Consider the following 25,497-nt stretch of genomic DNA (forward strand, 5'->3'; position numbering starts at 1 on the left):
TGGGCTTGGGCTGATTTGTGCCAAAGGGCCTAGGTGAGATATAAGTAAGTAAGTAAGTAAAATGTATTTATAAAAGCACATTTAACAGTTTGCACTGTCCAAAGTGCTGTACATAGTGCATTCAGTAGGTAAACAATTAAGGTAAAATAACAATAACAAAAATAAAAGACATACAGCCCATACATCCACAAATATAAACAAAGATAATAGTGCAGAGGTAAGATAGTTAATGGGGAGGAAAAACCAGGGTGTACAGATGGGTTTTGAGCCTTGATTTAAAGGCAGAAATGGAGGGGGAATCACATTTGTCAGGTGGCAGTCACAAGCACGGAGCAACTAGTGCGAAGTACATTTCTGAGAGTTGTGATGGCTGTATACGCTGGTCACCAAAAAGAAAGTGATTGTCTACAGTAGCTCAGAAGAGACTGACATCTCCATTCCACTTAACGACACCACTGATGAGAGTTCAGATGGCCAGAAAGATGATAAACTTTGCAGGCAAAACCACCTAGATCTGCTAGGCCTTGTTTAAGAAAATTGACCTTCAATCTTTGTAAAATATTTACTTTATTTACTTTAAACAAACCTTAAATAAGTAATTGTCTTATGGATTTGTCTTGCATTACAGTTTATGAGATATAGCAATGGCACAATTTACCCCATGGTATTCTCTCTTGTGGCACAACTTACACCACACCGGGGGCAAGTTGTGCCACAAGACAACTTTCTTTCCGAAAGCTATATTTCTTAAACAGTTTATTCCAGATCCAAAGTTTTTATTGCCAGGGATGCACAACATCCTGAAATATATGTACATATTTGAGTTGGAGACATAACTGTCAAGGCCTCACTTTAAAATCACTTTGAGTAAAAAGTGGCACAACTTAGGCCACTCTCCCATATAAATAACATTTATTATCATTATTATATTATACTGGAAGAAAGGAATACCAAAAACAAAAAAAAACACAGGCTTGACATTTTTAAATGTTTTATTTTGTGTAATAAAAAAAAAAAAAATCACATGCCATGGCAGTTGTTTCTTTGACATAATAGGCCTACTTAGCGTAAACACTTAACCACAGGGTTTGTTTTTATTTATTTATTTATTTTCAGTAAGGAAGACAACTTGAGAGACCAACAACATAACAAATATATACATGTCAAACCTTGTACAGTATCTTAGAAACCCAAACATATAAAGTAATTCGCTAAGTGGTTATTTTACTGGGGAGCCCTGGCAAAAAAATAAACACTGGTTTGTGTGCGTCTACAGATGGATTGTTCACCAACTCAAACCTCCTACATTGTGCAATACAATGCCTTATGAACTACAGGCTTACAAAAGAATGAATAAGACCCTTCTCAAAATGAAAGATAACCACATGAGACAGAAAGATACTACCATTTTTCTGATGTTCATTTCTAACTCAAAACCTTTCTATGTAGTATGAACCGTGCTTCAACTGCTATATAAAAGTGTGTTGTGTGTCTCACTTAAGAGCGACTCTGAAGTAGGTATTTAAGTACCTTATGCATTACTAAGGACGGCTGCCTGCTAGTTAACCTGATGGAAAAGCAATAAAGTGACTAGAGATTTCCAATGACCACTGTAAAGCGTGGTATAGCATCACTCCTTTAGCCATCTTCTGTTGCAGAGAATGAAGCCTGGCCGTTTGGAGGCAACAGTGGTCTTTGTTTTCACTGCAGAGGGGTTTGCAAAACAGCCCTTCTCACCACAGGGACGTCTGGTAGTTAAACTTGATCTTCAGGAGATACTTCATGCTCACCTGCGCTACATCATACACAATGTATCTGGAGGAGCAGCGGTTAAGGAAAACAGAGCAAATAATAAAACCAAACACTGCAGGGATAAGAGGAAATTTCACAAAAAGGACACACGTGAGATGAAAAGTTTACTAATTCAAGGTAAATCATCAAGGGATGTCTTCATAGTTTAAATCTTACATTCACAGCACCAAACTGAAAGTCATTGTCATGTGAATGTTTGAGTCAGATAGCTTATTGTATCCAGGTATGAAACACTGTTAGTGCCTCAGAGTGATCTACATCCCCTCATACATGAAAATGTAAGCTATAACCATAGACCTTCCTTATGTGAAAGACCTTCCTAGTTCAAATCTAATTTTGACATTAAAGCTGGGGTATATGATTTGGGGAGACAATAGCAGTTGGGATAGAGATTCGAATACAAATACCTCAGCTGCTCCACTTGTTCTCTTTGGTCCATCCCCTATATATGGTCCCTTCCTGACACGCTCTACACCAACAACGTCGGTGCCAAAGTGAATGGACAGTCCCAACAGCCAATAAGAACAGAATCGATTTTTAATATATATTTTTTTAAATCAGAGCCTCGCTCTGATTGGTCAACGTGTACCGCTCATGTTCACTTTGACCAATCAGAAATCATATACCCCAGCTTTAAAGTACAAGCACTGGTCTAAAATCATGCTAAATAAAATGAGTTTGAGCATGAACACTATGTACCTACCAAGTTTTTGACTCACATGGCAACGCTGAAAGAATGTGCGGTCATTTGGCAAAATGATTATGAAATTTTGTGTGAAAGGATACTCGTTGTATAGTAGACTTGTGTCATCAATGTTTGTGTTGGTTCCTTTTCCCAGAGGCACTTGCACCCCATCTAAAGTGACAGAAGCACCTGGATCTGGTGCAGTTCTACCCACACCTGCAAGAAAAAAAGTAAATGAATCAAATTCTTAATCAGAACACAAACAAACCAAACCTATTATTAACAAAAGACAATTGAGTATTGTACTACTACATAAGTAATACAATAATATTAACATAACAAAACAGTTAACAGTAATATCAGTTGGGAGATAATTACTTTTACTCATTGAAAGTCACATGTTTGCAGCTCTGATCACTACACTAATCTACTGTAATATGAACATTGTCACATGTTTTGTTGGGATCAGTTTTCAATCACTGAGCTGGAATTTCTGCGTTTTTAACACACTATAAGAACAAAATGCCACCGGCTTTCACACAGTGATGAAATACAAAAAGCATTTAAATAATTTAAAATTCCATTAAATGTTTTATAAAACAATCAAATTAAATCTCTCTTACCTTTAACACTGTGCTTGCCCTTTGGTAGTTTTGTAATGTGAGAAGCCGCCTTCAATTCATGCCTTCATTAAAAAAAAGCAAGAATTACATTATCATCACACATTTCTGAGGCACAAGAAAAGGTTGAAATGTAGGCATAAAAAATAATAATAAAAAAAATGACTTACATGTTGCCTAGGGCAACCTCTGCCAGCAGTAAGAGTCCGACAGGGTCCGACTGGGAGACGTGACAGTAGTTTGCACTCTTTGACACCATGTCGGCAAAGTACACACCTTTGCCAAACATATAACCAGTCTGGAGAAAATAAAGACAAAGAGAAATGTAACACAGGACAGAACAGGAAAAAGGCAAATAAAACTACAGAAAGTAGGTATTAATGAAAGCAATGATCCCCACTTATAATCAATTCAGCCTAACCACAAACAAAGGCACTCACCACTGGGGCTTCTGGAGGGGCAATGCGCAGACCCTGAGACAAGATACCAGCATAATTCGTAGTGCGAGAACCGTGCCACAGTAGCTGCCGATTGTTTAGCTCCTCGAAGGGACGGTACCGTTGACGCTCTCCCTCTCGAACAACTTTGAAGATCTAAAAGATCAGGGCAAACGTCAGGAAACTGTGAGATGGAAACTTATGCTCGACAAACACTGTACATAGGAGATCTGACATAAACTGAGAATCAGTAACTACAAACAAAGACTTTTGCAACATAATATTCGAATGAAGTCGCATTCAAAAATTGACCTACTTCTTGCACTTCCAGGGTGTAAGTGTTGTGTGTAGCAGCATGGGTATTCTTAACGTATTCCGTAATGATCTCTGCCTCACGTGTATTCATGTCAACAACCTAGGAAAAAAATAGAGCACACTATAATCTTTCAGTTCATCAACTCTTCATACAATGACCACGCTGAACATTGTTCTTAGAGAAACATGGGGAAAAGGGCATTTAATGTCATTGATCACCTCAATCTTGGTTTTGAGTTTCTCATAGTTGATGTCGATGGGATCCCGCTCATTGTCCTGGGCCCCTCCTCTCAGTAGGCTGTAGGCCACTTCAATATCCAACAGGTTGTCCAACATCTGAACTTTAGCCTGAACAGATACAGTATGGTGTGCAGGTCATTAGATTTCTTTGTATGCCATCAATTTACAGCAAGTCAATAATTGCAGAGTAGGACCAGTGTCCTTACTTGAATATAGTCCAGGTTGCTGAGCAGTGGAGGTTTCTTCATGCCAAAGTCGTGAGGTATCAGAGTGTAGAAGCGATTGGAGAGATCCAGTATCTGGGACTCAGGCAGAGAATCCGACACAGCCTATGATACATGTATATAGAAAAAGACCAATATAGTCAAAGTTATGATTAAAAAAGATTATGTGGTGAGAGGAGACCTTTAGCTCCAGTTATCTGTTCCAACCAGAAAAGCACTACTTGAAAATTTGAAAATGTTCCAAATCCCCATCTACAGTCTAACTGAATTACAGGGAAGGAGAAAGATGAATAGAGTGAGTTAAAGGAGACTGCAATGAAGCACATTAAGTGATAGTGAGAGAGGCGTCCAGGAGCGGTGGTTGGTTACTGACCTGCTGTACGTCAGTGAGGAGAGCGTAAGCACTCTGGATCTGCCTCTTACTCAGTTTTCCTAGGGGCATCTTCTGCAGGTCAATCTGAAGGAAGAAAAGGAGAGATAAGTATGTGGAGACTAGGGTTGGGCAATAATATAGTCATTTCGTATCCAACGGTTTTTAAAAATAGCAACGGTATACCTTTTATTACCGTTGTCATTCAAAAATCTGTGAAATGTGCACATTTGTAATACATGCCTTAACAGTGTGTGTGTGTGTGTGTGTGTGTGTGTGTGTGTGTGTGTGTGCATGTGTGCTTGCGTGTGTGTGTGTGCATGTGTGTGTGTCCGTGTCTGGTAACAGAAACACATGAGTGCAATGCCACACATCATATTTTAGGTCAATGGTATCCAATTTAAAAAATAAACTTCAACCAAAGCTTTCCACATTGCTAGAAGATTTGATTGGATGCCGCAGGTAAAAGAAAAAGGTACTGTCTGTACATAGCAAATGAAAGAAGTCTTACCTCAAACTCCACCATGGCCTTCTTCATGCTCTCTACATCAAAGATGGACTTGATCAGCTCCTGGACGGGTTTGGCCAGCTTCGACTTGGTGCCAGCTGAGGCCGTCAGCCTCTTCACTGCTTCCTCATCCTGTCCAACACCAAAACAAAAAAGACCATCAGATACAGAAACACATAACGTAGGGTGTCACTGTTCAGGTTGTGTGTGTGTGTTGTCCGTACCTGTCCATAGTCTATTTCCAGGGGGTAGAACTTGTTGGGATATTTGGTGAAGTTGGAGCAGTTCCATTGGTTGCCCGTCTTCTCTTTGTAGACTACCAGGAAGTTGTCCAGGGCAGAGTTCTTGTCATTAAACTTGTCCAGCTTGTTTCCTCCGATGGTGGTTCCCACTCTACCCCATGACCTGAACACCCAGTACCTGAACAAACAGGGATGATAGGCCATGTAAGAGATGGTTGAGTAAGAGTTATTATCTAACACGACTTGTGGCATTAATAAAGAATAATAGTAAGCTAATGTCTCTTTAAAAAGGCATACTGAATGATGTTTTGAATGATGATTTTTAGTGGCCCATCCCACACAAAAAGTGTAGTACATACACAATCAAAATACACTATACAATACAAGTCATCCGGCACAGAATAAACACACCAAACATACTAAACTATTGTAATCTAGAACACTTTTTTGTCAAAATAAGCTCATATCTACTCACCATCTGGTGTTTACACACAGCCGCGACTCCACTTATGGCGATCTTAACAGTCTGGCTCAGAACCAGCAGCTGGACATGTTTATACTAACCAAGGCCAGAACGTCCTGGATTAACATTTCATGGAACAGCCCGACCACTAGCTCTGAGCGTCAAGTCAACTATTGCCGGGGTTAGCATACACATAAACTATTGTTGGCTGGAGTTGGCTTATGGCGCTTTTCCACCGCAAATGTAGCTCGACTCGACTCAACTCGACTCAACTTGGTTTGGTAGCAGCACGGGTCGTTTTCCACCGCAAATAGTACCTGCTGAACGTGGGCGGGGTCGTCGTAAGGGGCTGAAAGCCTACTCCGGAGCAAAGTAGCAGAGCAGAAATTGCGAGCAGTTGTTGCACTATTAACTGAACCAACCGCCAAAAACATGGATGAAAAATGTTTAAGAAATACCCCCCTTGTATCTGCTAAAAGAAGTAGAAGAATATTGCTACGGGCCATTAAAAGGGATGGTTGTTGTCCCGATGTGTGACTGTGTGGCAGAGTCAGCTGTAGGGATGCGTCACGTACATCATGCACGTAAACACGGGCATGATAAAGTTGACTGTTTAGTGCTTGTTTCAGGATACGTGTTTTCAAATGCAAGCCGTGTCTCAGCCTGAATATTTTATTGAGGTAATCAGTTCAGTCCGAGGCTTGTAATGTAATCGCTCGCTATCATGTCTGTCCCAGCTGGCTACTATTAGCCTAGCTGCTAGCTGCCCTACATGTCTCCTCTCGTATGATAAGTAACTTCCCCAACAACCAACACTGGGTGAGCTTAGCGAATATATGGAAAATAAATTCAGATCTGTGATGCAAATCAAATGAAAGAGAGCCAGAGAAGGCTGCACGCGGCGTAAATACACTCAAAAGTCCCGGAGAGTTGGGGAGAATAAACAACAGAATGAAGCCGGTAGTCTCTGGCCACTGATTGGCCAGACAATAGTCTCTGGCCAATCAGTGGCCGGCCGTCTGCCGACGTCACCTTTTAGCATCGGCTCAGCTCGCTTGGAACCTAGAGCGAGGCGATACCAAAAAAGCAGCCGCTACGTGGTACCAGGTACCATGAAATTGCGGTGGAAAAGCCAAAAATGCGAGTTGAGTCGAGTCGAGTCGAGCTGATACCATGCGGTGGAAAAGCGCCAATAGTATGCCTTTAACTGACCTGAATGTACCTTTTAATAAACTCTGCAGTACAAACACTGACCGTTTCTGCACATCATCCTCCAGCAGCTGCAGTTTATAGTAGGAGTTAGTTCCTCTGACAATGTCCACAAGACCCAGCGTAGCACTGTACATCTTCCCACTCTGCTCCAGCACATGAGCACTGTTCTCCAGACCTGAACAATGACAACCATCAGTTACTGGAAAAATAATAGGGGGGCAGAGAAATGATATTTCCAATGTGCTTCATGTCTACCTGAATCTGGATCCACAGCAGCACCTCCTTTGACTGTGAGTTTCATCTTCTTGGATTTGCTGCCACCTGTAACAGTGGAGAAGCAAGTATTCATAAATATACACCAACAGTCCAATGCTATAACACCAAGTCTAAAGGAAGGGTCCCTCTTAAAAAAAGACAGGACCATTACATTAACATCTATAAGCACATGCATTAATACAATGGCCTTTACCCTCCTCCTCCTTCACCCTGCCTGTGCTCTTGGTAGCCAGTGTTCCAGACTTTGAGGCTGTGGACGGGGCTTGGGGCTCAGGTTTGACCTCGGCTCCCCAGGGTGAGATGGCGTGCAGGGAGACCAGTTCCTGGAGCGCTTTACCCGACGACTTGATGTCAGTGAGGAAATCATCGGAGACCACACGCACGCCCGCATCCCTCACCTCCTCCATTTTCTTACCCATCTTCTCCACCTCCTCTGTAAAAATGTAGATGATGAAGGGTGTTGGAAAGACCAAAGTTATTTCGAATGTTACATTACATGTTACTGGTCAATGGTAAATCTTCATTTAGATTGGTTACTCACTCTTAGTGCTGAGGCAAAGAGATGCCTTATTGGCGGTTCCGGTAATCTTTCCACCCAGCTCCTCCACAGCAGCCTTCAGGTCGTCCTTGTTCTTGGACAGTTTGCCCACACCCAGCAGTCTCATACCAGTTAGAGGTTTGTCTATGTGACAAAAGGCACAGACATTAGAAAATGATAACATTAAAACAAAACCATTGTATGTTTGTATGTATTTTTGTATGAACCAGTATGTACTGTATGTATAATTGATTATAATGTATCTATAATTTAATATTAGTTTGCCACCTGCAGGTGCTCCTTCTGGAAATCTCTCAGTGGGGGCGCTGGACGATGCACTGGCGGTGGGCTCTGCTTTGACCGCGGTGAGGGTTTGGGTGGGGGCCTCCTTAGGGTAAACCCTGTCCTGCCGCTTGAACTTGAATTTTTTCAGGAAGGGAACTTCATGGAATTCCTAAAATGATAAAACCAGAACATTCAAAGAAAGTCGTCAAATATGACAAGAATATGTTGCAATTTTATCTTTGTATGCAATGCATGCATCAGTCTTCATATACCCATTTCATAAGGTTGACTGGATACAACCACCAAGACTAACTGATACCTATAGTTTCAACTTTAACTAAGTTGCTACACGTACAATGCTACAAATACTGCTCTTCGGCTAATTGCGACGATTCAGCACGGAAATTCATATAATACTATATAAAGAATCCAAAAAGGAACGCTGAAATAAGGTTGACCTACTTTGGGTGTGAGCCAGTCATTGCGTATGGGTGTTGGGGTTTTGAACACACACTTTGTCCAGGCAGAGATGTCCCCTGTACAGTAGTAAGCATCACCCTTGAACATCAGCTGGCCCTGGCACTCCTTACATGGCTCCAGAGCACCAAAAGCCATACCGTCAGCCAGGCAGTCCACCACCTGTCAATCAACCAACACAAACACGCCAATGTCATGGAATAGGAACTTTAACAGCATCAGATATTAAGAGGCACATACAGATTTCGTTTATATGATATGTATGAAAAAAGCAGTGGGGTGAAATAAGAGGAGTCTCTCATACATTGGACTCTCCAGAGGGAACCTCCTGGCCATTTGCAATCAGCAGCTCCTTCATATCATTGGTGGAACAAAACTTCTTCAGCTTGTCCTTGATTCCCCAAATCAGTTGGCTTTGGTTCTGTAGATTCACAAAAAAATGTTTTAAACATGATGGGTCACCAGGGTTCAACATAACTTTTTTTTCCTACTGGCCCGCCGGGCCAGTGGATCCGAGTTTTACTGGCCCCTTGTATATTTTCACTGGCCCTGCACACACTTTATTTTCTTCATAATTTAGTGTCAATAATTTTAATACCTGTATTAGAAAAATAACCATATCTAAAAGGGAATATCTATACTGTAACAGTATAGATATTCCCTTTAGATTTGGTTATTTTTCTTTTAGTTAATTATATGAAATATTGATATTGCTCATACACATAATATAAAACCAGGCAAACATGTTGAATTTGAAGCCTACAACTGAAAGTATGTTGAAAGAGTGGGCCAGTATTTTAAAGTCCAGTAGTTTGATGATTGTTTTTATTCTTGAATTTGGGCAGTTTAATGAATAGTTCACCTGCAGAAGTCATGTTCAAACATTAAAAAAAAATAAGAGATGAAGGTCTGATCATTCTTTGTGGTGTGGTAAGCTGTTTTTATTACTTTCTCTATATGCATTAGGGATGTGAATGTGTCGACCGAATGACCGGTTTTCCACTTGCGCTCAAGTTGACTTTAAAAATAGAATAGAAATCCGAAAATCAGTGGGTTATGCCGTTTTTTTTTTATGGGAGATTTCACCGTGTACGAGTTCACGTCTGGTCGTGAGCGCGCTGCAGGAGTGTCACTTCTCCATGAAGTGTCAGCTTCACATAAGAGTCCGGTATGGGACCATTTTTTCAAACTATTGATAAAAAACAATGCAGTGTAAAATATGCAGCATAAGTTAAACGCTCGTCTAAGACTATGACGTTAAATCACCTTAGAAACACACAATGCCTTCGTCCGATCACAGCAGCGTTTCACCGTGTGATCTCGCCAGCGAGTGAGCCGCCGCGCAGATGAACTGTGGTTTGTGGCTAAAATAATAACCGGGGATATTCCCTCCGTTAGCGATTTCAATGGGAAAGACTTCCGCGATCTGATTGAATGTCTCGAGCCTGAAAACACAGTGCCAAACTGCGCGACTATAGGAACTGTACAGTGAGCGGAGTCCCTCCGTTCGTTTCTGTCTACAACCAACACAATCACCGGAGACGCATTCACAGCGTTTAAATAACGCCTCTCATTTGTATTAACATTGGGGCTTGGATGCAAATACTGCAACATTACGGCGGCAGATAAAGGAAAAGCGCAGTTATCACTTTCTGCACCTCAACCTCTGCTGTGGGAAGAAAGAAAGGGGGCAAAGCAAGTCGATTGATTTGTCGACTCGCAGGCGGACGGTAGGCAGCTCTGCCAACGGAGCGAGAGTGCGCCCGCTTGTAGCTCCGCCTGTCAAAACGCCCACGCATCGTTTGTCCACTGGCCTTTCATTAAAAAATATATTTTATATTAGGTTTATTATGTTGAGTCTTAAATAAACACTGCTTTCATTCCGACTCTCAACGCGCATTTCAATGAACTATGAAAAGATACTGAACTGTGATTGGCCAGTCACTGGCCCGGGCGGGCCAGTGACTGGCCAATCAACTTGCCCTGCATATGATTTTACTGGCCCCGGGCCATCGGGCTATACGTTATGTCGAACCCTGGTCACCAAACAATACCTAGTGTGATGTTTTCTCCAACACAGCAAATCATTTGATAAATACAAAGCAACATTACCTTCAACTGCTCCTCCAGCTTCTTCTTCTCATCCTCTTCCTCCTTCTTCACTTTCTTTGATACTCCATCCACCTCATCGCCTTTACGCTTTCTGGAAGAGCAAACACAAGTTGGAGACAGTTTTCTACCAAACTTTACATGTTATTTTTACTTATCAATTAGCATGGACGGAAGAGAGGATTCAAATGAACTTTCAAAATGAGGCCAAAAGAGACGCTGGAAAATAGCCAAATAGATTTGGAACATACAAGCCCAAGTCTGACACTGAGACCTTTATTCTTTAGGCAAACTCATTAGGGCCCCATTAGTGAATTGACACACACATAAACAAGCAGGTATATGTCAACACAATCCCAGGTGTCTGAGATCATTCAGCCTTAGTACCCCGACAAGAAACATTTATTAACCTCCCCGTGAGGCCAGACACACACCAGCACACACACACATATAAGATAATGACCATTCCTCAGACTGATCCAGGACAAACTTTCCTCAGCAGACAACTGACATCATGAGGGAATCAGGGAATTCTATAAAAACAGTATCCTAAATGCAATCTCTAATGTGTGTACATGTTAACCAGTGTTGGGAATAACGCCGTTTAAAATAACGGCGTTAGGTAACGCCGTTCTTTTTTCAGTAACGGGGTAATCTAACTAATTACTTTTTCCGTCGTTACAACGCCGTTATCGTTACTGAACGTTAAATGCGGTGCGTTACTATGAATTGATTGAATAAACTGTGTAATCCGAAAGCACCCCTTGCTCCATAGGCTACTACACAAACCGCTAGTAAGGAGACCGGTGGGTTAACAACAAGATAAGCGATTGTTATTTCTTATACTGTTTTAAGATGTGTTTTATTCAGTGTGGATGACATTATAACTGTCAGTTAGTGCCGTCACGTCAGTCAGCCGGAGTGCCTGTTTAGTGAAGTTTCTTTTTCTTTCTCTCTGTTGTGTGCAGACCTGCAAACTCATAGGAGGTGAAAAAGGTGACAAACACCCGTCCCTTCTAGGGGGGTCGGGTGTTTTTCGCTGTCCAAACGATTGGCTATTGTTAAATATCATTCACACAACCAGAGTTCTCCACTATTGCCTCCAATGTCCAGCTGGGTGACAATAATAGCCAGCTGAGATCCTGACCCTCCTAGGGGGGTCCGGGGGTATGCCCCCCCGGGAGATTTTTTTTAAACTTTTTAAAGTGAAATGCATGAATCTGGTGCACTTTGAGAGGGAAATTAAGAGGCTAAATCTGAGGAATTTTGTGTGAACAAATAATTTGGAGACACTGGGTCGGATGAATTAGAAGCTTCTTGGATTTTCCATTAAAATGTTAATTTAAAATAAAATATTATGCAGGGTCCTCTGGGTTGGGCTTGGTGCTCTTTTTCTTTTATGGGACATATTTCTCTGTAATATAATGAATACATTTAAATGCAGTGAGAGGAATGAAGCAGAAGAACTCTGTTGTCCAGCTATCTTTTTTTCCACAGACGAGGCTGAAATAGGTTATACAGTGCATGGGCATCTGAGCCCCATTTCCAAATGTTTTTAAATAAACTCAATACACACTGGACGTGAACGTGACGTGATCAGTTAAACTTGGATTACCTCCCAGATGAACTGATTAAATTATTGGGCTATTAACTAGGCTATCTAGATCAAAACATTGTATTAATTTTTTTGTATGATATAATAATATGATGTTAATATCAAACACACAAACTAAAAAATAAAAATAAAAATAAATTGGGGGGGGGGGGGGGGACAAGTAGGCCTACCTGTCTGTTCTACTCATTTCAACTGACTTGTGAAAACTGCTCAGAAAAATCCAAATTTGTTGACATACAGCAATTTTTTTTTTTTTTTACAGTAGGCTAACGCAAATAGTTACTTTCCCTGGTAACTAGTTACTTCTATTATAAAATAATTCAGTTACTAACTCAGTTACTTTTTGGACCAAGTAGTGAGTAACTATAACTAATTACTTTTTTAAAGTAACGTTCCCAACACTGATGTTAACACAGTATCATGACGGCTGCTGTCAGAACTTGTCGATGGAGTTCTTAGGTTCTTGAGCAATAACACTTTTTCAAAAGACCACATTGCTGTAGATGGCCGAGTCATTTTGCATCTTTCTTGCATTTCACAGTCCCTACAAAACAGGGAAATTGACTTCTAACTTGATTATTTGTCCCTATGGGGAACATCACAGCATTCGTAAACCTCAACACTTTCAATATTCAATATACTGCAGCCTTTCCAGAACTTCTCTACTCCAGAAATAGATCTTTGGCAGTTTAGGTTCTGCCTGCTGAAAGGGCCCACCCAATAGGGCTGGCGCGAATACCATTTTACAGGCTTCGAATAGTCGTATTTTCCGAGCAAATATTCGAGTACTCGTTCTAAAAAAAGTGTGTGAGCCGAGACAGCAAGCTGTGTAGTTTGTTGATGCTTTAATAACTTTCGAACGGTAATAAAGTCAGAGTTCCTTACTTTTTCCGCATGGAAGCAAACAGCTGTTGTTGCGTTCCAAATCAGCTGGCCTTTCTGTCACCGTAACCCTTACAGGAGCATTTCAATTCATCCCGTAACATGCATCTTTTCGGTGATTTATAAATCCATACAAAGATCCAATATTGATAGTCTTTTGTGTTCATATCATATCCATTATTGACCGCATATTCCCATGATTCAAGCAAGTCACTGTTGATGATGGGCAATAGCAGCGCTGCATTGCGAACGTAGCCTACACAAACAGCGCTAAGCTAACGTTAGCATTACGCCAAGCATTACTTTCCCGCCCAAAATCGCACTAATGTTGTGGTATATAAAGTTAAGAGGAACAAAAAATAAATAAAAAATAATATTCCGAATACTGAATTGAGCTCCGAATACTAATTTAACAAACGAATACTCGGATATTCGAATTATTTGGGCCAGCCCTACCACCCAGTGCACAACTCTGTCAATGAAACATCGCTTACTTTAATAGATGTTTGGACTTTTCGCTCCTAACCGAGTTTTTTCTAACGTAGTTTGTACGTCCGCTCACATTCACGTGGTTCATGTGAAAGCACACTGCGTATGCTCTATGGGTCCCATAGCAAGGAAGTGTCCGCTTTCTAATTGAATCATTCGCCACTGAGCAACTTTCCATTGAAAATAATAGGAGGACAGATTTTAGAGACTCCTTCAAGGTCCAACATGCACCCTAGACCGGATCAGGCTTATGTTCCCAAACCGTAAAAAAAAACTAATTTAACAGTACCCAGCATGCACAGCAGAAAACCCTCCTTTCTCACCCTTCTGTTTTGACTGCAGGTAGCCTCTTCTTCAGCTCCTCCTTGTCTTCTGCCTTTAGCGTGTTGAAGCCCTTGAGCTGGGCTCCGTTGTACTCGGGCTTGAAGGCCAGTTCCTCCCTGCGGCTGACGAAGCAGGCCGTGTGGTACCAGCGGTCGATCAGACCCAGCTGAGGCTTCTCAGGGTCCACTGTCTTCTTGGATACGCGGATGTGATCCTGAAGGATGGAGGCAAGAACACCACAGAGTCAGTGACACAACTCAACAATCCCATTCTGTGAAAGATTTCCATGGAAGGTGCAAGTGATTGTAACATTCGAAAACAGCAGATTTTCAAAATTAAAGTGGTGTCTCCTTACCTTGTCTATTTTCTCCTCGCAGCCTTTGCATGTGCTGCGGTTAGACTTGGCGTATTCCACCACAAATCCGTTCAGCGTCTTCTCTCCTTTGGCTCCACCCTTCTGGTCGCCTTTTCCTACAATAACATTTTTATTTTAGAGTCAACCAAGATAAATAAAGTAATTCAAAATCTATTATACACCGTGTTTGTGAGGATAAATAATTTACACCAAGGCAAATACTACAGCACAACATTTATTTGAACACGTGACAGGCAGTAAACCTATTATATTTTATATAATAGCAACTGTATGTCAAACCTCTGTGAGATACAACAGTAAACAGAGAAGTTTCATTTTCAATGAGCCTGTGATCACTTTCCCACTGTTTAATGTAAGAAATCTGCTGTAAAATGTTGAAGCCTGAGCTGCTAATGTTTTTCTTATGTCATATCGGCCTTTCACACCGCCGCAAAATCGGCGCTAGTTCTGGGCTTGTTCGGAGTTAGAGCCAGTGTTTTGGTTTCACACCGCCAGAGAGCCTGCTCCGGGCCGTAAAAACCGGGGAACTCATACCCCAGGATTGAGCAGGGTTTGATAAGAACTGCTTGCGCCAGCGGCTGGGGGAGGGATTATCCTGACCAACCAGAGCAACTCAAACCTCATGCCCGCCATATTTAAAAACACCGCTACTACAAGACGTAAACATGACATAATTACCGAACGTAGCGATCAAATTGACCGGCGAGAATACGCTGTATAGGTCCTGTTTGCTTAAGAAAGCAAAGCGAGAGCCAACACGTGTAAAAATAAGACGTATTCGCCGCTGTTGTTGTGCTTAAAGCTAGCGGTAGCTTTAGCGTTAGCCACAAGAGCAGCGGCGTCGGGTGACGTACACACACGTTTACAGTGACGTCATGACGTTGCTCTCTTGCCGGCTCCATGGCTGTCTCCGGTCGATGTGAAACCAACCGGTTCATAACTGGGATAAGGCTGTAACCAGTTTTGAACTGACCCCAACACCAGCCTGGAACTGACTCTTGGTTCATTTTGGTGTGAAAGGCCTATTAATGATGTTCACACTTCACAGTACATGAGAATTAATTCACTGCTTAGTTAAAGTACATAGTCCTTTTGTATACATGTAAGATGTTAAAAGCTATGTTTGCGCATCAACCTGCAGATAAGTTAAAGTCTTCTGTTCAACTGAGGCCTGAGCTTATTTCCTCCATCAACATCATAAAAGGATCAGTACAGTCTGTACATGTTGTCTCAATAAAGATTTAAAATGTCAACTGTATACTTTGTGTGATTGATGTTTTATTGAAGCACTTTGAGTTGCCTTTGTGTACGAAATGTGCTATACAAATAAAGTTGCCTTCTCTTAAAGGTGCACTATGTAACTTTGGATGTGTCAGGGAAAGTGAAAATTTTCTAAGGTTATTTTTCATAACTTAATAACAAGCTTCCTCACAGGAAGATTGGATCCATGAAACACTGTTTGAAGTTACTGAAATACCTGAAAAGTTACTGTTTCGCTGTTGTTGTTAAAGGCCTACTTCACCGGTTTGAATATGTGTATTGAATTCTGAGATCTTATGTAGTATAAATGTGCGAAAAAAATTGAAATCGATTCATCCTAGCCTGAGAAAAGGCAGAAAGAGTGTTTTTTTTTAACCCTATATTTCTCTTTCTCGTGACATCACAGAAAGTGAAATATAGGGTTAAAAAAAAACGTACTTTGTAAATATTACTGTGATGTCACAGTAAAAGACATCACAGTAATATTTACAAAGTAAGTTTTTTTTTAACCCTATATTTCTCTTTCTGTGATGTCACGAGAAAGAGAAATATAGGGTTAAAAAAAACAATCTTTCTGTCTTTTCTCAGGCTAGGATGAACCGATTTCAATTTTTTTCGCACATTTATACTACATAGAATCTCAGAATTCAATACACCTTCATATTCAAACCGGTGAAGTAGGCCTTTAACAGCTGCAGGGCCCACCGTTTGGTTCACAAACACATTCTAGTCTTTCATTTGGTTCTATTTGCCTCAAAATAATTTTGTTTTGATTTATGATTATATAATTAATTAATCAATAATAAATATAAATAAGAAAATGTTTAATTGTTGTAAAATAACTGCAGGCTCTGCAAATGTAAACATATCCCAGTCCCCCTGAAACTGCACAGTGCACCTTTAGGTCACATGCTAAAAAGTGGAGCACTCACCTCCCGTCGCTCCACCAGTTTCAATGGCCTTCTTCACCTTCTCCTGGTCGTCCCAGCGCAGGTCAGAATAGCCAGCGATGTCTGCAGTGGACTGAGCCGCTTGCCGCTGCCAGAAGCAGGAGAAGTGGTGCCAGTGGGGGACCTTCCCGTCAAACATGGGGGACTGTCGCAACAAAGAGAAAAAACATGGAAAACTCAATGTTTGCAGCATGTTTATGGTGAACCAGCAGTGATATAAACATATGAGAGGGGAAAAAATAATGGTCAAAAATTATGAATGGAATTCCTCATTGAAATACCGTGGGACCTTATTCAAGGAAGAATTTAAAGATCGAGTTATGTTCAGGTACATTTCCATTCACTATAGAAACATTAAGGTCAATGTAGAGGTGATTATGGTTTTTTTATAAAGTTGATATAAGTGCTATATCGACAGGTCCTTCTCAAAAAATTAGCATATTGTGATAAAGTTCAATATTTTCTGTAATGTACTGATAAACATTAGACTTTCATATATTTTAGATTCATTACACACAACTGAAGTAGTTCAAGCCTTTTATTGTTTTAATATTGATGATTTTGGCAAAAAAGTAAAGAAAAACCAAAAATCCCTATCTCAAAAAATTAGCATATTTCATCCGACCAATAAAAGAAAAGTGTTTTTAATACAAAAAAGTCAACCTTCAAATAATTATGTTCAGTTATGCACTCAATACTTGGTCGGGAATCCTTTCGCAGAAATGACTGCTTCAATGCGGTGTGGCATGGAGGCAATCAGCCTGTGGCACTGCTGAGGTGTTATGGAGGCCCAGGATGCTTCGATAGCGGCCTTAAGCTCATCCACAGTGTTGGGTCTGGTGTCTCTCAACTTCCTCTTCACAATATCCCACAGATTCTCTATGGGGTTCAGGTCAGGAGAGTTGGCAGGCCAATTGAGCACAGTAATACCATGGTCAGTAAACCATTTACCAGTGGTTTTGGCACTGTGAGCAGGTGCCAGGTCTTGTTGAAAAATGAAATCTTCATCTCCATAAAGCTTTTCAGCAGATGGAAGCATGAAGTGCTCCAAAATCTCCTGATAGCTAGCTGCATTGACCCTGCCTTTGATAAAACACAGTGGACCAACACCAGCAGCTGACATGGCACCCCAGACCATCACTGACTATGGGTACTTGACACTGGACTTCAGGCATTTTGGCATTTCCTTCTCCCCAGTCTTCCTCCAGACTCTGGCACCTTGATTTCCGAATGACATGCAAAATTTGCTTTCATCCGAAAAAAGTACTTTGGACCACTGAGCAACAGTCCAGTGCTGCTTCTCTGTAGCCCAGGTCAGGCCTGCCGCTGTTTCTGGTTCAAAAGTGGCTTGACCTGGGGAATGCGGCACCTGTAGCCCATTTCCTGCACATGTAGCCCATTTCCTTCTGTTTCTACTCCAGACTCAGTCCACTGTTTCCGCAGGTCCCCCAAGGTCTGGAATCGGCCCTTCTCCACAATCCTCCTCAGGGTCCGGTCACCTCTTCTGGTTGTGCAGCGTTTTCTGCCACACTTTTTCCTTCCCACAGACTTCCCACTGAGGTGCCTTGATACAGCACTCTGGGAACAGCGTATTCGCTCAGAAATTTATTTCTGTGTCTTACCCTCTTGCTTGAGGGTGTCAATGATGGCCTTCTGGACAGCAGTCAGGTCGGCAGTCTTACCCATGATTGCGGTTTTGAGTAATGAACCAGGCTGGGAGTTTTTAAAAGCCTCAGGAATCTTTTGCAGGTGTTTAGAGTTAATTAGTTGATTCAGATGATTAGGTTAAGAGCTCGTTTAGAGTACCTTTTCATGATATGCCAATTTTTTGAGATAGGAATTTGGGGTTTTCATGAGCTGTATGCCAAAATCATCAGTATTAAAACAACAAAAGACCTGAAATATTTCAGTTGGTGTGCAATGAATCTAAAATATATGAAAGTTCAATTATTATCATTACATTATGGAAAATAATCAACTTTATCACAATATGCTATTTTTTTGAGAAGGACCTGTGTATTATTATTTATAATGAAATGACCTCAATGTTAATGTTTTAGGAAAGACAATTGTTGGGGGATGATGCTAAATGACTTGATAGCAATGTAATGTCATACGTAAGTCTATAAGTTACTTGTCTGAAAAATGATGCAGCAATATTATAAGTCCAGGTGGACTGGGAACTTGTATTCCAAAATGATGAACCACAAACTGCTACACCACAGATTCATCTTCATCATTCATTCATTATAAAGGTTTTTTTTAGTGGGAGTTTTCTCAGCCGATCTAAAGGCCAGGACACACCGGCCCGATAATTGCCGTTGTAGAGTCGGAAGGGGGCGGGGACACGAATCTGTTTGGTGTGTGCCGTGAAATCGGTCGCCGTAGATGTCGTCGGGCTTCTTTCAGTTGGAGCAATTTGATTTTTGGAGAGCTAGCGAATCAGTGAAGCCCGGAAGTGAGGCGGGTAGCACAAACAGCTAACAACAGTTAGCCATCGTTTTAATGTGTTTGTTTGTTTCGTTCAGCGAGTACTCACATGCATCAACCCTTGTTGACTGCTTAACACCATGCTCGACACTCTCTGCTAAAAATGGTGCTCTTTATGGTCCATAAATATAAATACTAGGGCTGGGCGATATGGACCAAATCTTATATCACGATATAGGTAATTTAATATCACGATATGGATATATATCACGATATAGTATTTTTCCTTAAAATTCAATGGATTACAATAACCGTACTGAACTTTAATCACATTAGATTATTTTCATCTTTTGCTTGGAACTTAAATTTCCATACAAAAGAAAAACTGGTGCAAAATACCACAACAGTCTGGCTTTAGTCAGTCAGCGCAAAATAAAAATGACAGCATCAACCAAAGAGCCTACATTTTCCAATTGATAGTAGCCTATATCAAAATAATGAAAGACTTGAATTTTCCTGCAGTATTTGCTCATCTTCATTTAAAAAAGCTGTCAACATTAACTAATGAGCAAATGTCTGGTAATACTTTAACTCCAGCTTCAACACAAATAATATTTTCAAGTTTGACATGTTTTTAAAGTTACATAAAAGCAGCCTTGCTGGCTGTCTCCAACAATAACAGCACGGGGGTGAAGCCCAGAGTAGGCTAAAGATGTCATTATTAGCCAGCTAGCTCACGAGAGCTAACCCATGTAGTTTGCTGCTTAAAACAAGCCAACTGTGCGTCACGGCAACAGCACGCTGAAGCAGCAAGCAAGTTTCCTTTGCCCGATGACATTTTTGACCGTTAAAACCAGCTGCTCTGCCACCGTGACACGGAGTTGGTTTGTTAACTGTAGTCATGGCGCACCGGAGCTAGATGAGCTAGACAGCTAGAGCAACAGATGAGGCTTCTTCTGTTGCGGGTAGAGAAGCTGTTTTGCAGCCCAGAACTCTGCTGCAGAGCCCCCGTGTGGCGCGGCGGTGTAACTGCAGTGTAACTGTAGGGACTCGGAGGGACAGCTGCCTCCCGCTCTATCTATGCTCCCGCCACATGAACTTTTTTTCTCCGCGATATAAACGGTATGGCCAAATCTCTCCCGGTAGACACTTTCATATCGTCCACGATATGATATCGTCATATCGCCAAGCCCTAATAAATACGTATTTCTATCTATGTTTATGGTCTGGAGAGCCGTCCCATCGTTTGGTGTGTTCTTTGCACTTTTTTGGCCGCGACGGGAAGACTGGAGCTCCCTGAATCGGCAGTCTCCATTTTCGGGTAGTCGGACTGGTGGGCACTAGGGCAGGGTGTCATACTGTATGGAATGTAAAGCCCACTGAGGCAAATGTCTATTTGTGATATTGGGCTATACAAATAAAACTGATTTGATTCATCTCATTTTATAATTGTCTTAATTGTGCATAATCCTTTTTACTTGTTGTATATTTGTAATACTGTGTATGTATACTGTTATTGTCTACATAATGCATTGTATTACAAATAATAACAAAAAAATAAAAAATTAAATAAAAACAGATTCATCTCACTTTATCCCAGACTTTAAATAAAGATATTATCTATACACAAAAAAGAATGATTATTGAAATGTGGCCAGTCATTCCAATGTCACCACTTACGTTAAAAAGATCGATTCAGTCTGAGGTGAGAAGTTAAGTGATTGAGAATCTGGAGCTGCTCCCCAGACCATGAGTTAGGAGGCTGACTTTGTGCAGACGACACACAAATTTACATAACCATATCACCAGGAGACTACAGTCTGATACAAGCACTGAGTAAGTGCATTGAACAAATCAATGATTGGATGTGCCAAAATTTCCTTCAATTAAACAACGACAAAACTGAAGTAATTGTCTTTGGTGCCAAAGATGAACAATTAAAAGTCAGCGCACAGCTTACATCTGTTATGCTAGAAACCACACACCAAGCCAGAAATCTTGGTGTTGTCATAGACTCCGACTTGAATTTCAAGAAACACATTAAATCAATTAATAAGTGAGCATACTACCACCTTAAAAACATATCAAGAATTAAAGGACTTATGTCTCAGCAAGATTTAGAAAAACTTGTCCATGCATTTATCTTTAGTAGACTTGACTACTGTAACAGTGTCCTTGCAGGCCTTCCAAAAAAATCTATCAGACAGCTTCAGCTAATTCAGAACGCTGCTGCTCGAGTCCTCACTAGGACCAAAAAAGTGGATCACATTACCCCAGTTCTGAGGTCTTTACACTGGCTTCCTGTCACTCAAAGAATTGATTTCAAAATACTGATGTTGGTTTATAAAGCACTAAATGGTTTAGCGCCAAAATACATTACTGATCTGCTGATACGTTATGAACCGTCCATAGCCCTTAGGTCGTCTGGGACAGGTTTACTTACAGTCCCAAGAGTTAGGACTAAACGAGGAGAAGCAGCTTTTAGTTTTTATGCACCAAATATCTGGAACAAACTCCCAGAAAACTTGAGGTCTGCTGCAACCCTAAATCGAGTCTGAAGACTTTTCTGTTTCCATTTTAACATGTACTTTTTATTTTATTTAAATGTTTTACTTCTTTTCATTCGCTTTTAAATGTCTTCTAATGTGTTTTATGTATTTTAATCTTGCCCCTGTAAAGCACTTTGAGTGGCCTTGTGTTTGAATTGTGCTATATAAATAAACTTGCCTTGCCTTGGCTTGCCTTGCCTTGTGTAGCTGCATACGTATTTTTCTTAGCCTCTTAATTAATTAACTCCCTGCGGGGCAGCAGACTAGACTTTAAACTGGGGGTACTGTAAAAAATAAAATGCTTTTGTGTACTTTGGCTTTCCTGACGTGGACGCTCCCTCTGACATTGTCGGCCATATGTGGCCTTCAAGCACAACCTCAAGATGCATTAAACCAATAGATAAAACATCACTTTGGAGAATAGCAGGGTGCATTAAAAGCGACACTGAGAGAGGCTAAGCGGCTCTTTGTGGACAAAATTGAATAGACAATGTCAGCCATTTAAATGCTATCGAGGGCCTAACCCTAACACAACTGAAAGCCACATTTAAACCACACATTTCTAAACTCAAATATAATGTTTTACAGTGGTTATATCCTCTGAATAACCCAGCTGTGTTCACTAAAGACAGCGCTGTTGCAAAAAGCTAGCTAATTTAGCAGGTTCCTTGAGATGAGCGTCGCTGCGTTACCTGCACCATGATGGCCATTCTCAGCGAGTCCTTAGGGATGCTATCTTTGCATAGCTTGCAAGACGCACGGCTACTTTTGGCGTATTCCGCTTTGAAAAGCTTGTCATCTTGAGAGTCTGCCATACTTCTTCTTCTTTTTTGAATACAACCGGCGAAATAAAATGAATTGGCAGTGAGGCTGAACTTTCTCTGTATAGAGAGAAGCCACAACAATCAATGCAAGAGCAGAGAAGCGAAGCCCCGCGTGCTGCACGGTACCGCAGAGAGAGGACACAAGCGAAGAGCTCTCACTCCATCACTGTCTCCTGATACCAAAAAACAAGAACAGATAGATAGATGGATGGATGGATGGATGGATGGATGGATGGATGGATGGATGGATGGATGGATGGATGGATGGATGGATGGATGGATGGATGGATGGATAGATAGATAGATAGATAGATAGATAGATAGATAGATAGATAGATAGATAGATAGATAGATAGATAGATAGATAGATAGATAGATAGATAGTTGGTGGAAAAACAAGAACAATCTCAAATTCAAAAGTGTATTCAAACTCTTTTAATTTGATTTCTGTTTGAATGTAGTAGACCACAAATTAGGCTACTTTTAATCAAAATATAGAGAATGGTTATATTAAGGCCTATTCCTTTTATGTTGTAGCCTAGCTGCGATACTCTGAAACAACATTTAGAGACACACCTTTATTTATTATTATTACATCTATCTATCTATCTATCTATCTATCTATCTATCTATCTATCTATCTATCTATCTATCTATCTATCTATATATATATATATATATATATATATATATATATATATATATATATATATATATATATATATATATATATATATATATATATATATATATATAATGGGAATGAGTTGATTTGGGCAGTAGATTTGTCTATTTTTATGCATCTGCCTCAAAGACTTAATTCGTACCCATCCAATAGGCGAGTGACCCATTTTACCCAATAGACGATCGAGGAGTCGACTGGAGAATACCCGCGCGAGTCTCAGCCAGGACTAATCGAGTCGTGAAAAGACGTCCAGTCTCTGTTAGGAGCAGTGTGCATAATTCTGGGTCTATACTTATTTTATGTACAGTATATGGTCCAGTGCCACCCTTGAAATTATTTTGTATACCCATGTTTGCATGTATGTACGCCTGTATAAAGAACGACTGTCTTCTTGATTGCTCCGGCTGGCATGTTGTCATGCACATCTTTATAGGCTACTGCAGGAAGAGGCATGTTTTTATTTATCACCAGCAGTACATTTCTGACTCTGATATCCAGAGACACTGACAATAAAGTTAATTAAGAAATGACTTAACAAAACCCTCACATCTGAAAAAAAGAGGATACAATTAGGCTATGTCTCTAAACAATGTAGATGTAGGCTAATTACTGCTTTTTATTGGCAGAAAATGTAGGCTATTAGCTGTTTGAGTAAAAATCATATACCTAACAAATGCCATAAAAGAACTTTCATTATTCAGGTAAAACTTAAAAACAACAACATTACAAACTGCAGTGACATGTTTATTAAATACAGTGATCCAATAGTCTGATACTGAGATAGAAACAATTTTTTTTAAATGTTTCTTAATCCACAAACTCTCTGATTATTTCCAGGTTTACTTGAAAATATCACAGATTTGCAAATATGTTCTCAAACGTTTGAACCCCAACTGTATGTGACAGTGACAACATTAGGTCTACAGTATTATTATCATTATTAGCCTACACATGACCTTTGATTCTGGGTATACCAGAAGAGTCGTGACATATGGCATGGGTTTGATTTTGGCTTCAAAGTTGGTTCAGAACTAGCTTCTTTGTTGAGTTTCACTGCTACAGTGGAAATATAAATATGATTAGGTAACAGACATGAGAGTAAAGGTGTATTGAGGCAAAACTGAATTGGCTACGGTTTGATTTGTCCCGTTCGAATATTTAACAACAAAAAAAATCTTTCAGAGACACGTTGGCAGTGACAGCTGACAAAATGGGAGCTACCCATGGTTGAAAATGATTTAGAGTAGAAGAAACCACATGAAAGCCAAGCAGCAAATAACGATGATAGTATTTTTTTTAATTCTCCAATAATGGGACTTCTGATTTGTGAAATTATGTTGATAAGAGTTTGAGACGGTGACTAAAGTCCCACTTGAATGACAGAAGCTCAGCAGAAATAACGCATCAACACACAAAACAAAATGCAAACTTGTAATAATGATGCAAGATAATAACACAATAAAAAAATTGATTCAGGTAGAAAACTTCTATAATACATACTGATGAACTACCAACATATGAAACCATGTGACGATGCTTACTGAAGATTAGCCTGAATTACTAAGAGAGGTAGTTTTTTCTCAAATTGTGGGGTAAAGTGAGACAGTGTCTGTGCCCTCTTTTAATGAATCCATTATATTTATGGTAGCAAGGAAACTAGTTTGAATAGAGACAATGCGGGCCGGAGTTGGGGGTTAAATGGTTGAAGGGGTGTCAGCAAGGGCATGGTTTGGCAAGTATGTATGTGAGGGACAGGAGAGTGACCTTTAACATCAATGGACTCTAAGTAATATGTCTTTATTCAATGAATGATGCCGATAAAACAAATGTAAAAAAATGTTAATCAAAGACTCAAAAGATGGTCCCAGGCTGTTCTAGCTGATTCTAATTGTCCTTTGCTCTGATCCCCACACACTAGCTGGCTCTAAGGGTCATGTGTTCTGACCCCCAGACTGTGTTTTAATCTAACTGGTTCTATCTGTTATTTGAATGTTAATTAAAACATTGTGAATTATATGTTGTATTTGATCAGATTTACTTTCAAGTGTTTAGGAAAAAAATTGCTTAATTGGCCAAACTCAATGATTCTGTTACTAGTCCGACATTAGTTATGTGTTGTTATGGTAGTTTCCGAGTGGAACAAGTAAGTGAATCAGTTTACCTCCTTGATTTATCTGGTCTGTCTCAGTTTACCCCTAAACTGGGGTAAAGGGAGACACAGGACAACTTTTTTTAAACAATCATATTTTCACTGCCCTTCGTCCTGAATAAATTCTGATAATTTCCATTGCTAGGAAACA

General features: G+C 40.4%; 1 protein-coding gene across 1 annotated transcript; it reads right to left on the reverse strand.

Annotated features, from left to right (window-relative positions):
* Nucleotides 1-1,035: 1,035 nt before the first annotated feature.
* parp1 (poly (ADP-ribose) polymerase 1) lies at nt 1,036-22,596 on the reverse strand. The gene is made up of 23 exons (XM_080048438.1): nt 22,381-22,596; nt 16,692-16,854; nt 14,479-14,594; nt 14,123-14,337; nt 10,817-10,907; nt 9,009-9,125; nt 8,690-8,866; nt 8,231-8,396; nt 7,946-8,086; nt 7,598-7,837; nt 7,384-7,449; nt 7,171-7,303; nt 5,436-5,631; nt 5,215-5,343; nt 4,707-4,790; nt 4,316-4,438; nt 4,089-4,217; nt 3,871-3,969; nt 3,558-3,710; nt 3,288-3,415; nt 3,121-3,182; nt 2,599-2,713; nt 1,036-1,815 (listed from the first exon to the last, which is right to left on the reverse strand). Exons 1-23 carry the CDS (start codon nt 22,501-22,503, stop codon nt 1,734-1,736), a joined length of 3,048 nt encoding a protein of 1,015 aa, XP_079904564.1. The 5' UTR covers nt 22,504-22,596; the 3' UTR covers nt 1,036-1,733.
* Nucleotides 22,597-25,497: the final 2,901 nt, after the last annotated feature.

Source organism: Ammodytes marinus, assembly GCF_949987685.1.
Source record: "Ammodytes marinus genome assembly, chromosome: 19".
Taxonomy (NCBI): Eukaryota; Metazoa; Chordata; class Actinopteri; order Uranoscopiformes; family Ammodytidae; genus Ammodytes; species Ammodytes marinus.